We start from the raw sequence: 16,961 nt of genomic DNA, 5'->3' as shown, positions 1-16,961 counted from the left end.
TGCACTCTTAAAAAAAAAACATGCACTCTTGTTAGGGGTTACCTAATCAACATAGAATATGTTCACTTCCAGACTTCAGAAAGTGTCACACGTGAAAGTCAGAAATTCAAAGGGAGTCACTCTCAACACAATTTTGATAGATATCCCAGTGAATGGCAAAGAGGACAGAAAGCAGCATGAACAAAAATATATGCTAGCGTTTGTTTACTGGAAGTGCTGGGGATGGAACCTGGAGCCCTGTGCACGACATACAAGTGCCCTAAAACTAAGCCAAATCCCTACCCAATACTATGTTTTAATATGTATTTTCATCTCTGGTACGGATTTGCTTTATGAGAAGGAATTGTTCCATGTGCTATCTTCTCCCCAAGGGGTAGACTCTCCTTTAATGAACTGATATAAAATGTTGGTCTGTACATGAAGGATTCAATGACTTCCATGAAGTGAGCTGGCAAATGACCTGCAGGACTTACCTGAAGACTTCTAAAATTTCTCACCCCATAAAAAAGTGAAACCAATCCACAATGGTACAAATTATATACATTTATTAATAATTTTAAATAACACTCTCATATAAATTCTTTCATATATTCAAATCATACACAAATTTAGAAATGCATCTGAAACCTAGTACAGTACACATGAGACATGTTTTTTAATTTTGGGTTAGGGTTTTAGTGACCTAAATACAAGTTTAATGTTTTAGAAACATTCCCTAATTAATTGGGTTGAAATTTAAGAGTACAGAGTGCTTGTGCCTGGCATTACAATTGACTAGAAGTCACTTAGCTTTGGGCTAGCTCGAATCTGAAGCTCTGGGCTCATTCCAGGGCTGCTGCAGTTTCTGCATATGCATAAGTAACAAGAAAGATCCCCAAGGCCTTTGAAAAATTATCATTCAAACCACTGACATTTTAATGATACATAACCGTTAACCATTAGATAGTATTTATTTGACTTCTTCAGCTTGATAACTGTTTTTCTTGCTTCTTCCCATGGCATAGTCACTGGCTCGGAGTGAAAGAAAATGATGATTTAACCCTCCATCACCTTCTCCAACCCTGAGCATAGACACCAAACCCATTTCAGTTCCTAAACCACCTGCTGTCAGAAGTAGCAACAGATTAGGGTGTGTGTGTGTGTGTATGAGATCACAAAGACTTCTGCTACCCTAATTGATTACACTGTTTTTTTTTAACTTATTCTGAATATTTTGCCAGAGAACTTTCCTTGAGAGATACAGGAACTCAACTCCCACCCAATACTACTTCAAAATGTAAGAAGCCAGGGATAGTCATTTGGAATCAATCTTATGTTTACAAGCAACAACACAAAGAGAAAAGGTATAGGGCCAGGGTGAATAATCAATAATCAAGCTCCAGCTGTCTCTCGCCTTCCAAATTACATCTTGATGAAAGATAACACAGATTACCTGGCAGGTCAATGAGTGCTGCTTTGATGGTTGTTTCTTGGACAATTGGAACTACAGAATAGTGATATCATTTGGGACTTAGATAATCTTGTTAAGAAAAACAAATACGGGTTGGAGAGATGGCTCAGCAGTTAATAGCATTGCCTGCTCTTCCAAAGGTCCTGAGTTCAATTCCCAGCAACCACATGGTGGCTCACAACCATCTGTAATGAAGTCTGCTGCCCTCTCTGGCCTGCAGGCATACATGTAGGCAGAATATTGTATTCATAATAAATAAATAAATGTTAAAATAACAAAAGGAAAACAAATAAAACCCTATCCTCCTAGCCCATGTTTGCCTTTTTGCACTCTCTAAAAATTCAGGTATCCTAGGGGAAAACAATGCACTCAGGATGTTCAAATAAATAAGAGATTTTACTATCCTCTTTCCTTTTCTATAATTGAAAAGACTGTAAATAAGAGAATCCGGGAAGCAGGGTGGAGGGCATTAGTGATAGCAAGGTCAAACACAAGTTTGAATCTGATGAGGACACCCAGCTATCAGAAATGCAAAGGGCTTACTACAAAAGTCAATAAAGATGCAAGCAAGCATCAGTTCATTTATAGCAGTGATGACTATTTCTCAGCAAGGTTCACTGAGAAATATATGGGTATTATATTTTAAGAAGAACACATTATCAATGCTTAGACAATACTTGTTCAAACATTAGACTTTTGAGAGGGCACCTGGTGTTTGATGGTGAAGCCTTCAGAGAATGAGAACCCTGTGTTGTATTTTATGTTGGTTTTCTATTCTAATTTCAAGAGGAAACTTCCTCATGGTTGATCTTTAGAAGAAAAATGTTTTTACAAGCAGAGTGCAGTGGTCACTAAATAATATTATTTAAAATACATTTTAAGGCTATACCTTTTCATCATTGTGAAAAATATGACCTACAAGCCTTAATTGATAAACAGTCTTTGTGGTTTAATTTCTGTGTTATCTTTTAAGAGTTGTTTCAAGGAATCTCTACTGAGCTGGAATCTTGGCTATATGACTGGTTTTTAGGCTCATACAAACACTTATTATTTATTGGGTAAACATCTGTTTAACAAATGTTTGCTTTTTATCTCCTTACCTTTATTTTTGGTATCAGTGAGGTAATCACTCTGCATAATGCTCTGTAATTTGTGTGATGCAGTCAGTACACACCTGTGCTGCAATTGCTAGAGGAAGCCCTTCCTCCTCATGTCCCTCTCCCCCATTCCAGGAATTCATTCATTTTAATGAACTCTAACTGCCAGTTTTACCTTATCATCATTAATTCTGACTTTAGATAGAAATCCTCGTGTTCTTTCCACAAAGTCATTTGTAGCTATGTGGCCCTGAAATTTGCTTGCAAAGCACATACATCACGCACAGACACAGATACACACGAGGGGCAGCACACTTGAGAGCACATAAGGACTCCAGTAGAATCATCCACATATGTGAATATTCATCGCAGCCTGCTAGGGCCAACGGATAGTAAATATATAAATCACATAGCCAAATGACTATGCCATAGAGGTGAGAATTGATTCCAAGCATAAAATAGTGTGCATATAGTCCTGAATGATTTAGCATCTCTTCATTTATAAAAGGGGTAAAAGACTACTTCCTTAGGAGGACACGGTTAGAATAAAAGAACACACATGGGAAAGTGTGTTTTGTAAATGACAAAGGACAGTAAAAATATTGATCTATTCTGTAATTGTGGGGATTAAACCTATTAAACTCATATGCTAAGCTCATCAGCCAGTTGAAAATAGTTTCTGTACAAGGAGATGCATGTTTACTCTAATAAAGAAGTCACATAATCAGAGCGCCCTCAGGTTACCTCCGGATCCTCTAGTCCAGTCATTTCCAAACCCTGAGACAAACGTGGGGTCTCCTACAGAGGATGAACAAACTCTTTTCTCTGCGAGGAAGGTAAGTCTGAGTTTCCTAGGTCTAGTCTTTGTTTTGTATTTCCCTACCACATGGATTGGGTCACCTTTTTTGACCTGCTTAGTCCACAACCTGTCAGTGCATAACAGATGAAAAAATCAGTATTCAGCCTCAGGGGAAATGGCACCTACAAACAACGACTAAATGCACACTCAACCACAGTAACCCTTGGCCAGAAAGAAGACGGATGAATTCTACACTGAAGAAGTCAAACATCCCTCATGATTCGTGGGGAACAGGTTATACTCAAATGTCAGAGGCCTTTATTTTGGAGGTTATGGGAGGTACATAAGTATTTCATGGGCATAAAAACAAGGGGCCCCAAGTAACATGATGGCTTTTCTTTTTTAATTTAAAATTTCTGTCCTTTGGAAGACTGTCCTTTACATTCAGGAAAGAAGTCTTTTTCTGAGGATGTTTACACTGAGCAATGTAAAACACACAGAGTGGCTAATTAAGTGGGTCGGTATCTAGAGAATGCAGCCTGTGTCCCAGAGTCTAATAATACAGACTTCAAATCTATTGCTTGAATCTATGGTAAGTCAAAGAGTATATGACTCTAGGTTGAGAGAGGAAAGATTAGAAACATTTGACCTCTTGTAAATTTCAACAGTGTCCAAACAGGGATGAAAAATGAATGGTGTTCAACAGAGTCCCAGCTCTAGCAATATTGCCACCTATTTTACAGTATTTTAACCAATTTCCCTATCTTCTTTTTACAACACCAGTAACTGCTATACAAATAAAGTCTAGATGATAAAATAGGACATGATTTTTTTACAAATAGACACAAGTACAATGTTGAGCAGGTATGCTACATTACTATGTACACCTTGTTTCTTTAGAGGCAGGCACCTCCCCTGAGGAGGTCATCAACTTTCTGCTCTCTGGATGCTGCACCTGCCCTCACCACAGAGGCTTATCCTGTGCTTTCATCCCATCCTCGAAGGAGACTCATGGGAGGAAAGCCAAGCCCTTCTACAGATCCTCTTGGAACATTTCTGCCCTCAGTCTACACAGAGCCAAGCTTGTTTAGTGTGGTTCAGCCTAGACATCAGCTTTTCATCAGTTACAGCTTTTAGTGCAGTGAAACATACGCAATCCCTGCCTCTCCTTAAAATATAAAATATCTCCAAAATGAAGATGACGTCTTCTATCAGTCTTCCCCTCCACATCAGCATTTTGTCACGGCTGGTGAGATGAACACTTTCCCAGCAGTCCTCTGAGAGGCTGGGTAGACTTGAGCTTCTGTGTGGGATTCAGCCTTTCCATACACACATGTGGTTTGTTACAAAAATATACTTTACTTCAAGTCCTCAATGATGACGAGTGCTTCAGATCTTCATGGGGATGAATTAAGAGCAACAGATAGGCTAAGCTCACTACAGTTTGTACCTGAACAGTTCATTTGCACGATGCCATTCTCAGCAAACTCTACCCAGGCTATGTGGGGTTGGAGGGCAGATTCAATTTAGTGAGTATTGTGTCCTGACACTCCAGGACAGCCCAGCTCCTCAAGCTTTGTAGTTATGAATGGGTGTCGTCAGGGTCAGCTGCCCATTGGGAGCCACTTCACTGCCATCGTCCTCCAACAATCCTGACACATCTGCATTGGGAATGCTGTCATGGTAGCTGCTGAAACTGATATTGTCTTCTTTCAGCTCGATGGTCCAAAAGGGAGCATTGAGTTTCCGGTTTTGGTACTCCCGGTACATATACACAGCTCCTACGAATCCCATTAGCAGCACTACCACAATGATGATGACTGTCAAAATGATGATGTTAAACTGGGTCCATGATACATCAGCGAGAGCTGAGGTGCTGTTTTCAGAAGAACTTACTGAAAAGATAGTCTGCAGGGTTGTGGGGGCAAATGTACTATTTATAACAGGGGTGGGCACTGATGTGGTCAAAGAGGCATTGAAAACCAAAATGGTAGAACCTTCAGGAGTTGGAACAATAACTTCTGAAAATAAAAACAGAGAATGAAATGTAAAAGACAAAATTATCCAGTTTTGAGAAACAATAAAAGAAATACACATGAGAATGGAAGTTGATGTGGGATGTTGACATGGTACTCCACCCAAGGTAAGGCAAGCTAAAAATAATTTTTAAATAAATATTATGATAAGATATGGGATCTAGAAAGCCTATTTATTACATCTTCAATGTGTATGATACCCATGCTGAAACTTTAAGACAATTCGAACATAGGAGTTTTCCCTCCCTCCTCAATCACTGATAATCTCAGACATTTCTGTAAAGGCAATAATGTGCCACCACCAAGTTCTAAATCACATGGTTAATGGTCACAATTATGTAACCCAAAATATATCCAACACACCTGATGTCATTTCATGAAGGTAAAATTTTCTTCAGAGGAAGTCTAAAAATCTATTAAAAATCTATTGACATCAGAGTTGATGTCAGCCAATACAGAAAAGAGCTTTCCTTTAATTCCACGTATAGAGTTCTTGCTTTGTGTATATTTGAACTATTTTATAACCAAGGAACTACATTTTAGACTTCTAGTCGAAAGCATGGCTCAATGGGAGGATGAAAGCCTTGGACTTGTTAGGACTCTATTACAATAAGAAAGTCAATCTCTCAGAATTTTAGATTTTTCAATGTTAAACATGGGTAATAATGCATGCTTCACAGAGCTTTTGGGAAGACTTCAATGAACATTATAGATACTCAATAAAATTACTATAAAATAACTAGTATTATTCATCATCACAGTACACTACATCAATTAACCTAACACAGACAAAGCTTGTATTTCTTCATGGCTAACAAATACCATCAGTTTGTCTTCTTGGTACTCGTTGGACTGGATATGGTATACCTCCCACATGGTGGATGCAGAGTGAAAACATTTCTACCTACTGATGTGGTACAATCTAATCACAAATATCAATAACATGGCAGAAAGATGTCACAGGTCACAGACCAACTGTACCTCAGCTTAGTAATCAGTGTGCATTAGAATATCAAAAGGAGTAGTTTGTATAAGAGCAGGGGCTAACATCTCTGTCTTCTAATAATTCTTAAATATCCCTAGCTCCTCCTGAATTCCTAACTAACTTTTGTTAATCCTCACAAAATTTCTCCACAGAAAACATTCTATGTTATGAATGGCATTTATTTTTAAAAAAACCCAAGGGAATATTAACGAAATTTCACATACCACAGACAGAGATATGTCAGCTCAAAGGGTGAAGAGGACAGAATAAACTCCAGTTTTCCAGAGGAACTTCTAAGCAGACTATAGGTCCCTACCTGAAAAGGCTTTTGATTATCACTGAGGAAAACAAATGATGGGACCTTTCAATTATAACAGACAGATAGGAAGAAACATGAGCACACTTTGTCTCACTGTCGCACCGATTTTATCTTAGTCTTCATATTTCTAGAGTTAATGCTATAGTTTCAGGAGACAATCAGGAAGAGAAAGAAGCCTCTTTAGGCAAAGAGCTACCAAAATTTATTTCTAGAAAGTCCTCTGGTGGAACTGGAAGGTTTACAAAGCTAATTGCAGTTGTCTAGAAGCACTCACCACTGGCATTAGATACAAAATGTGTAATCTTAGGTAGAGCCTTACCTTGCTTGATGCAGTTGTTCTGGAGGTCTCGGACATACCCTTCTAGGCAGGCTTCACACAGGAACCCAGTGGTGTTATGGATGCAGTTGATGCATTCACCACTCTCAGGTTTGCAAATCTTTGGAGTTGTAGTTGGGTCCACATGGCCATGACATTTGCACGGTATGCAGATGCTGTCATAATTGTAATAGCCATTTTCACATTTATTGCAGTTCTGTCCTGTGTAACCATCTTTACACTGGACACATGTAGGCTCCAATTCACCAGATTCTAAAATAGAAAGAACATAAAAATAATTCAGTAAATTCTCAAGCTACATTAAAATATTAAATTATTTGCCTTCCAAAAATGTTTACAAATCCTCCCTGGTAAATTCTCTCACTCACTGTTAAGAGATAAGCAGACCCTTATTTATGGCTAGAAACCAATTATGAGTGAGTACATCCCATGTTCATCTTTTTGGGTCTGGGACACCTCACTCAGGATAGTGTTTTCTATTTCCATTCATTTGCATGCAAAATTCGAGAAGTCATTGTTTTTTTACCGCAGCATAGTACTCTAATGTGTATATATTCCACACTTTCTTCATCCATTCTTCCATTGAAGGGCATCTAAGTTGTTTCCAGGTTCTGGCTATTACAAATAATACTGCTATGAACATAGTTGAACAAATGCTTTTGTCATATGATAGGGCATCTCTTGGGTATATTCCCAAGAGTGGTATTGCTGGGTCCAGGGGTAGGTTGATCCCAAATATCCTGAGAAACCGAAACACTGATTTCCACAGTGGTTGCACAAGATTGCATTCCCACCAGCAAGGGATGAAGGTACCCCTTCCTCCACAGCCTCTCCAGCAAAGGCTATCATTGGTGTTTTTGATTTTAGCCATTCTGACAGGTGTAAGATGATATCTCAAAGTTGTTTTGATTTGCATTTCCCTGATCGCTAAGGAAGTTGAGCATGACCTTAAGTGTCTTTTGGCCATTTGAACTTCCTCTGCTGAGAATTCTCTGTTCAGCTCAGTGCCCCATTTTTTAATTGAGTTAATTAGCATTTTAAAGTCTAGTTTCTTGAGTTCTCTATATATTTTGGAGATCAGACCTTTGTCTGTTGCGGGGTTGGTGAAGATCTTCTCCCAGTCAGTAGGTTGCCTTTTTGTCTTAGTGACAGTGTCCTTTGCTTTTACAGAAGCTTCTCAGTTTCAGGAGGTCCCATTTATTCAATGTTGCCCTTAATGTCTGTGCTGCTGGGGTTATACCTAGGAAGCGATCTCCTGTGCCCATCTGTTGTAGGGTACTTCCCACTTTCTCTTCTATCAGGTTCAGTGTGTTCGAACTGATATTGAGGTCTTTAATCCATTTGGACTTGAGTATTGTGCATGGTGATAGATATGGATCTATTTTCATTCTTCTACAGGTTGAAATCCAGTTGTGCCAGCACCATTTGTTGAAGATGCTTTCTTTCTTCCATTGTATACTTTTAGCTCCTTTATCAAAAATGAGGTGTTCATAGGTTTGTGGGTTAAAATCCGGGTCTTCTATACAATTCCATTGGTCGACTTCTCTGTTTTTTATGCCAGTTCCACACTGTTTTCACTACTGTAGCTCTGTAATAGGGTTTGAAGTCAGGGATGGCAATGCCTCCAGCAGATCCTTTATTGTATAGGATTGTTTTTGCTATCCTGGGGTTTTTGTTTTTCCATATAAAGTTGATTATTGTCCTCTCAAGATCTGTGTAGAATTTTGATGGGACCTTGATGGAGATTGCATTGAATCTATAAATTGCCTTTGGTAGTACTGCCATTTTTACTATGTTGATCCTCCCAATCCAAGAGCAAGGGAGGTCCTTCCATTTTCTGGTATCCTCTCTAATTTCTTTCTTCAATGCCTTAAAGTTCTTGTAAAATAGATCTTTCACTTCCTTGGTTAGAGTTACCCCAAGATATTTTATGCTGTTTATGGCTATCATGAAAAGTGAAGCTTCTCTGATTTCCCTCTCTGCTTCCATATCCTTTGTGTATAAGAGGACGACTGATTTTTTGGAGTTGATCTTGTATCCTGCCACATTACTAAAGGTGTTTATCAGCTGTAGGAGTTCTTTGGTGGAGTTTTTGGGGTCACTTATGTACACTATCATATCATCTGCAAATACTAACAATCTAGAGAAGTCGCTTCAATTCTAATGGGCTGTCAGACAAGTGAAAACTAAATAGAATTTTCTACTGAAAATAATCTAATCCCTGCCCACTTTCCCTAGCTCTTTTCATTTCTCTCCACACTTTACCACCTACTTTGTTTCAAGTTTATCAGATGGCTTAGGAGTACTCCCAGAGCCTGACCATTTTCTTCTCTGAAATGTTGTATTATGGTTTTGTCAACACACAGCATAATCTTGCCTCCTTACCCCTAATCACTTTGCAAATTCAAACTGTAAAAATTAACTCAGGTCTTACTTTTCAGAAGCACAAAAAGTTGTACCTGATTCTTTTTTGGGTTAGAGATACTCTGTTCAGCTGTGGGTCTGGGTTGAAGCTAAGAAGTGGGAGGCATGCCTAAAATCTTGGATTTCCTCATCCTGAGAGCAATAGTAGTATCTGGCACCACCCCATGCCGCAAGCAGTTAGGCTTCCTAAAGTGCATGTGCGGATGTGTTCCATATCTGATCATTGAAATATTCCTGGCTGGACTTCCTATACGACATTATAAGGTTCTTTCCCCTGGCTCCTGTTGCCCCAGAGTATGCAAATGAAAACCCCCTAGATGTCACAACCAATGGCATACCACAGTATGGATCCAACTGGCCATTTCTCCTAGGGTATAACTGTCCCCTGTCCCTTCCAATAATCGCACTGTTTACTAACAGGACACCAGGTCTTCTTTCCAGTAGAATTTATAGCTGTTTCAGGAGCTACTTTGGCCCTACCCATCCTCACCCAGTTTCCCCTCTGTAGTTAAGGCTAGTATCAAAAAACTGACCATGGCAGAGTAAAGTGGGACTTGAGTCAGATACTCAGCCATAACACATAACATCAAAGGGGTAATAATTGGATTAGTGGTCTATCTCGTCTATCACATTAAAAGCTACTTGTGTTCTATCTTTATCTTCAATCTTTTCCTAGAGTCTGACACATCCTGTCTGTTCAATAAATGTTTGCTACTTGCATAATTTCATCTTACATAGTGAATTCATTAAAGAAAGAATAATTTACAAGGTTAATGAAAGCGGCAGCAAGGTACCTCATATCAGACTCTGTATGAAAAGTGAGTTTCATTTGAGAAACAATCCATAATTTGTCATCCATACTTCCAAATCAAGGGTTTTCAGTATAATCCACAGAGTTGTATGAGTGAGGAACAAATTTAACTTAGCATTTATAGCTCCAGTTGGTCACGTGGCATGAAGTTAAGTCATTAAACTCAGAACCTCGGTTTCCCATATTATAATTAAGGGATTTTAAATCAGAAATTCTTAAATTACTTTGTACAAACAGTGACGAATGAATTCATAACTCTTGCAACAGATGATATGTAGGAAAAAATACTTAACAAAAAGTTTCTACCTATTTTGGAGAAGTTTATAACTTACAATGTTACCATGTTTTACATTTTCATGGTTAACAGTCATAGCACACAAACTCTTTTCAAAAATTACAGTTAGAACAGATTGAAGGGCTGAAATCAAGGCTTGTAAGAGTGTTTCCTCTCTCTAACGTTCAAACCCTGTGACCCCATGACATGATATTCACGATCTGCCTCTTCTTTTACTCCTCCTTGCTTGCACATTGCTTCGGCCTCACCTAAAGTATTTGATCAGTGATTTTAACATCCCTCTTGTGACTCTGTCTTGTTTATTTGTTTTAAAGAGAGTATCTCACTATGTAGACCAAGCTGGTCTTAAACTTGTGAGCCTTCTGCCTCTCTGTCCCTACTGCTGACCTGAAACAACCTTCCTTCCATTGACTCTCACCACATGACCGCCTCTTTCTGAGACTATTACTGATATTCCCCCACTAGCCTAGAATGCTTCCCTTTGTGCTGGCTAGTTTTACATCAGCTTGCCACAAGACAGTCATTTGAGAAAATGGCATTTCAATTGAGAAACTGCCCCCAATAGATTGGACAATGGGCAAACCTGGGACATTAAATTGACTGGTGATTGATGTGGGACGACCCAGTTCACTGCGGTTGGTGCCATCCCTGAATGTAGGTCTTAGGTGCTATGAAAAAGCAAGTTGAGCAAGACAGGAGGAGCAAGCCAGTAAGCAGCACTCTCCTATGGCTTCTGTCTCAGTTCTTCCCTCCAGGTTCCTGCCCTGCTTGAGTTCTTCTCCTGACTTTGCTCAAAGATGGACTGTTACCTGAAATTTTAAGATGAAACAAACTCTTCGTCTCCAAGTTGCTTTTGGTAGTGGTGTATTATCACAGTAATAGAAACCTCAACTAAAAACCCTATTAGTGCATCCACTGTATATAGATTGAATCACTACACGGAACTTATTTGTGCATTACACACAATGATCGCTTATTGTGGAATGTTAGTTGAAGATGTCTTACAGTTATTTATGCTGTGGAATATTTGTGTAATGATGCGAAGATGTGTTGCATTATTTTATGTTGTACTTGTTTAACTCTGTGAAGCTGTGTTACTTTGCTTGTCTAAAACATCTGATTGGTTTAATAAAGAGCTGAATGGCTAATAGCTATGCAGGAGAGAGAAACAGGTGGGGCTACAAAGCAGAGAGAATAAATAGAAGGAGGAAAAGAAAAGGCCAAGAAGTGAGGAGAAAAGAGAACAAAAGGAGGACTCCGGGGACCAGCCACTTAGTCACACAGCAGGCACAGAACTAGAAGTAAAGAAAAGTATACAGAATAGAAAAAAATAAAAGCCTAGAGGTAAAAGGAAGATGGGATAATTTAAGTTAAGAAAAACTGGTTAGAACCAAGTTAAGGTAAGTCTGGGCACTCATAAGAAAGAACAAGCCTCTCTGTAATTATTGTAGAGCTGGGTAACAGGTCCCAAAGAGTAAGAGTAAGAAAACAAACTACAATCTCTGAAAGTATCAAACTGAATTGACTTAGAACTTTCTACCCCTACAGGCACCTGCACACTTTAGTTAGATTTCTTCCAACCCAATTTATTCTGGCTGTGATCTACTGCCTTTACATGGATAAATTTCTAAGTGTCCTCCCAGTCAGTCCTTACTTTGCAAGGCCCAGTTCATTCATAACTTTTCTCAAAAAGACTTTTCTGTACTTCCCAGTAGGAAAAATAAGTCCCTCCAAAGCTGACCAAACTCCAAGTTTACATACCTGACTACTCTCTACCTGACTTATAGCTATATCCCTTTCTACTTATTCAGCATCTACTAATGGTATTAACAATACACTGGGTATTTAATTATTAAAAATATAGATATTATCTCTACCCTTGTGGAACACATGGTATTTAGAAAAGACATTATAAGAACAAAGACCTCAACATAAATCTGACCACACTGAACCTTATAGAAGAGAAATAGGGAAGTATCCTTCAATGCATGGGTACAGAAGACCATTTCCTAAATATAACACTAAAAATAAATATTTCCTAAAAATAAATAAATGGGGCCTCCTGAAACTGAGAAGCTTCTTTAAGCAAAGAACACAGTCAGTAAGACAAAAGGCAACCTAATGAATGGGAAAGAGCTTCCTCAACCCGCCGTCAGACATAGTACTGATATACAAAGACCTCAAGAAATTAGACATCAAAATTCCAAATAATGTAATTAAAAATGGGTTACAGATCTAAACAGAGAATTCTCAACAGAAGAATCTCAAATGGACAAAAGACACTTAAAAAAATGTTTTACATTCTTAGCCATCAGGGAAATACAAATCAAAACTTACAAATCAAAACTACTCTGAGATACCATCTTACACCAGTCAGAATGGCTATATCAAAAACACTGATGAAAGTTTATGTTGGAGATGATGTGGAGTAAGGGGATGCTCCTCCATTGCTGGTGAGAATGCAAATTTGTACAACCACTCTAAATTAGTATGACAGCATCTCAGAAAATTGGGAATCAGCCTACCGCAGGATCCAGCAACACCACTCTTGGGTATATACCCAAAGGTTGCTCAATCATACTACAAGGAGACCTTTGTTCAACTATATTCATAGCAGCATATTTGTAAATAGCCAGAACCTGGAAACACCCTAGATGCCCCTCAAATGAAAAATGGATAAAGAAAATGTGGTACACCTACATAATGGAGTATACTCAATGGTAAAAAACAACGACATCTTGAAATTTGCAGGCAAATGGATTGAACTAGAAAAAACAAACATCCTGAATTAACCCGGACCCAGAAAGATGAGCATGGTATGTACTCACTCATAAGTGGATACTAGCTGTGAAGCAAAGGATAAAGAGCCTATAGTTCACAACTCTAAAGAAGGTAAGTAACAAGGTGAACCCTAAGAGGAACATATATAGATTCCTCTTGGAAGAGAAACTAGACAAGATGTTCTGACAAAATTGGGAGCATGGGGGTGGGAGGAGGAGGGGAAAAGGGGAAGAGGTGAGGAGAACTTAAGGGAACGGGATAGTTGAGATGGGGGAAGGAAAGAGATGGAGAGCAAGGAAAGAGATATTTTGATTGAGGGAGTCATTACAGAGCTAGCAAGAAACCTGGCATCAGAGAAATTTCCAGGAATCCAAAAGGATGACCCAAGCTAAGATCCTAAGCAATAGCAGAGAGGGTGCCCAAACTGGCCTTGCCCTGTAGCCAGACTGATGACTATCTTAAATGTCCCATAGAACCTTCATCCAGCAACTGATGGAAATGGGGCAGAGACCAGCAGTGGAGCACTGGGCTGAGCTCCCATGTCCAGTTAAGAGTGGGACAGGTAAGAATATGAGCAAAGAGGTCAAGACTTTGATGAGGTCACCCACTGAAACAGTTTACCAGAGCTAATGGGAGCTCACCAACTCCAGCTGGACAGGGAAGAAATCAGTATAGGACCGAACTAGACCCTCTGAATGTGGGTGACAGTTGTATGGCAGAGGCAGACTGTGGGGCCACTGGTAGTGGAACCAGGATTTGCCCCTGCTGTTTTGTACCAGATTTTTGGAACCCAATCTCTTTGGATGGATACCGCGTTCAGTCTGGATATAATGGGGAGGGTCTTGGTCCTTTCTTGGAGAAATGGGCCTTTCTCTTTCTAGGGAGTGGGTGGGGCGTGGGTTGTGAGGAGGTTGACAGAATAGGAGGAGGGGAAGGAGTGGCAACTGGGATGGGTATGTAAAATAAAAAATGATAGTTTGTTCTTTTTTTTAACGAAAAATAAAAAATGAACAAAGAATGTCAAGTACATTACTTTCACAGGGATGTTTTTTTCCACAGAGAAATTCTATATTTTTTTAAAAAAATGATTGATTTATTTCTATTTTATATACATTGGTGTTCTGGCTGCATGTGTGTCTGTGTACGGGTGTTGGATCCCCTAGAACTAGAGATACATGTGAGCTGCCTTGTGGGTGCTGAGAATTGAATTTGAGTCCTCTGCAAGAGCAGACAGTGTTCTTAACCACCGAACCATCTCTCCAGCCCCGAAATTCTACATTTTAAATTCATCATATGAAAGAGAATTCAATAAGTTACTCAATTAAATAATTAAAAAGCAACATCCTAAGTAAAGCAATTTGTTAAAATGTTCTTTAAAATAAGGCAAACTTATGTAGCCAAAGGTCTTATTTGCAAATCCTATAAAAGTCTTAAATCTTAAATTGTCACTAACAGTATGTTACTATGTATGCTCTGGTATTCTGACACTGCTGATGCAAACTTCAGTATTAACACACAATTTTCATACTCCTGACTCAAGATGATAGTCATAACATTGAAATGTTTAGTATGCATACATATATAGTGATAAATATCAAATTATGCTATGTCAAAGCATCATCACTTTTAGGAAAAATTAGGGGTTAATAAATCCAGTCCCAGGGACAATGGCTCAGCCTTCTTCGTGTCCTGTAAGTTCATACCCATAAGTTTATTTGCTTTGTGTATTTTACTCTCTATGACAGTGAATAGTCTTTTAGGAAAAAAGAGCATATTTTAGACTTTTGTATTTCTTATGTATCACAATGACAAGCATGTATTAGGTACTCCATTACTATTTGTGAACTAAATGAAAGAATTTTTCAGAGCTTCCTATGAAAAGAGGAATATAGCAGTGCTTATGACTAGGTATAGCAACTGACTTCAGATTCTGTCAAATGTTCCCTACCCCTGATAATGACATGTTCATATTGGATAGGATAAGCATGAGTAAGTAATGTGGCCCTGGGAACATCTCGATGGCTTTAGAAACTAAATGATAAGAATACACTGTGGCTCCCATACTGCCCTCTTTTGATCATTCCCTTGTAGGGGAACCAGCAGTCATTTTGCAATATTATTAAGTAGCTTAATGAAGAAGTTCACATGGTAACTACTAGAATATTTTTGCCTCTAGCAAGCCATATGAGTAAGTCATACTGAAAGCAGATTCTACAGTTCCAATTAAGCCGTCAGACTACTGACTGCAGCCCTGACTAATATCTTGACTGCAGTCTCATAAGAAATTCCAAGCCAACATAAACAATGAAAGAAAATTAAACTGAATGCCCGTGAAATCAAAGAAACAAATCCTTTGTGCTAAAAGGACATCAAGCAAGTAAAAAATTAATCCATGGGATATGTGAAAATATTTGCAAATAATTATGTTTTAAACCTTTTTTATTCAAGTATTTTACAATGCTAAAGAACAAACTTAGGACCTCCTACTTTCTGGGCAATAGCTCCCCCATAGAATTATATCCTTATTTCTTACAAATCATGCATCTGGTAAGTGATTTGTACCTATAACTCTATCAACAAATTGATAAAAATACTATAATTTTAAGATGAACAAAAAAGTTCAAGAGTTATTTGCCCAAAAGAAATACAAAAGTGGTCAATACGCATACAATTAGCCATCAGAGACGTCCAAATGAAAGCCACAATGCAATACCATTTAACATCCATTAGGAAAGCTACAGGTGTAAAAAAAAAAGATAGATGTTAAGTGTTGTTGAGGCTGTGAACAATTTAGAATCCTCGGATATTCTTGTTACCAATGATGATGTAGGGAATAGAGAGACAGCTGAATCAGTAAAGCACTTGTTGTGGAAGCATGAGGACCTGATTTCAAGCCCCAAGAGCCATGGGGATTACACTGCATGGTGCTACACATGTCTCTGTTGAAAAGGTAGAGACAAGTAGATCCCTGGACCTTGCTAGTTAGCCAATCTAAATCAGTGTGTTTTAGGTTTACTGAGAAATCTTGCCCCCCCCCCCACAAAGAGGGGGAGGCTAGAAAAAAAGCTCAGTGGTTAAGAGCAAGCACTGTTCTTACAGAATTCAGGTCCCAGCACCCATGTAGGGTGGCAATGGCCTATAACTTCACCTTTGGAGACCTAGGAAATTGGAAATTGGATGCCCTCTTTTGGCCTCTATAGGCAATGCACTCACATGCACATGCACATAATACACACACAAGTAACTAAAAATATAGAAAATCTTAAAAATATAGGATGGATGGAGACAGGAGCTATTTCATTTATATCTTTGCCTTCCACACAACATGCTGTGCACACACAAACTTATACACATTATGCATGGACCATCCCCAACAAAATGATAACAGAAAATGGTGTTTAATTTTGGAAAAACATCTGGTACTCCCTCACAGAGTTAAACAGAACTGATAAATGACATAAAAAAATTCACTCCTAGTTATATACCCCAAAGAAATGAAAACACTTGCAGAGACAAACACTGGGGGATTCAGTTCAGAGGCACAGTGCTTGGCCAGCAAATGTGAATGAATTCCTGAGCTCAATCTCCAGCAATGGGGAAAACATCCAATATCAACTGACAGGAGGG

The 16,961-nt window shown here is 38.7% G+C and overlaps 1 protein-coding gene across 1 annotated transcript in view; it reads right to left on the bottom strand.

Moving 5' to 3' along the window:
• Nucleotides 1-353: 353 nt before the first annotated feature.
• LOC121433820 (multiple epidermal growth factor-like domains protein 9) overlaps nucleotides 354-16,961 on the bottom strand; it is a 100,582-nt gene continuing 83,974 nt past the window's right edge. The window contains exons 10-11 of the mRNA XM_041632454.1: nucleotides 7,006-7,275; nucleotides 354-5,367 (exon numbers count right to left, since the gene is read on the bottom strand). Of these exons, the coding sequence (XP_041488388.1) occupies nucleotides 4,916-5,367; nucleotides 7,006-7,275 (722 nt within the window). The 3' untranslated portion in view covers nucleotides 354-4,915. The remainder of the gene's footprint in view (nucleotides 5,368-7,005; nucleotides 7,276-16,961) is intronic.

This window comes from Microtus oregoni, unplaced genomic scaffold (assembly GCF_018167655.1).
Source record: "Microtus oregoni isolate MIOR12 unplaced genomic scaffold, Mior012 000041F_ref0000270, whole genome shotgun sequence".
NCBI classification, from domain to species: Eukaryota; Metazoa; Chordata; class Mammalia; order Rodentia; family Cricetidae; genus Microtus; species Microtus oregoni.
This window is presented reverse-complemented; position numbering and strand designations above follow the sequence as displayed.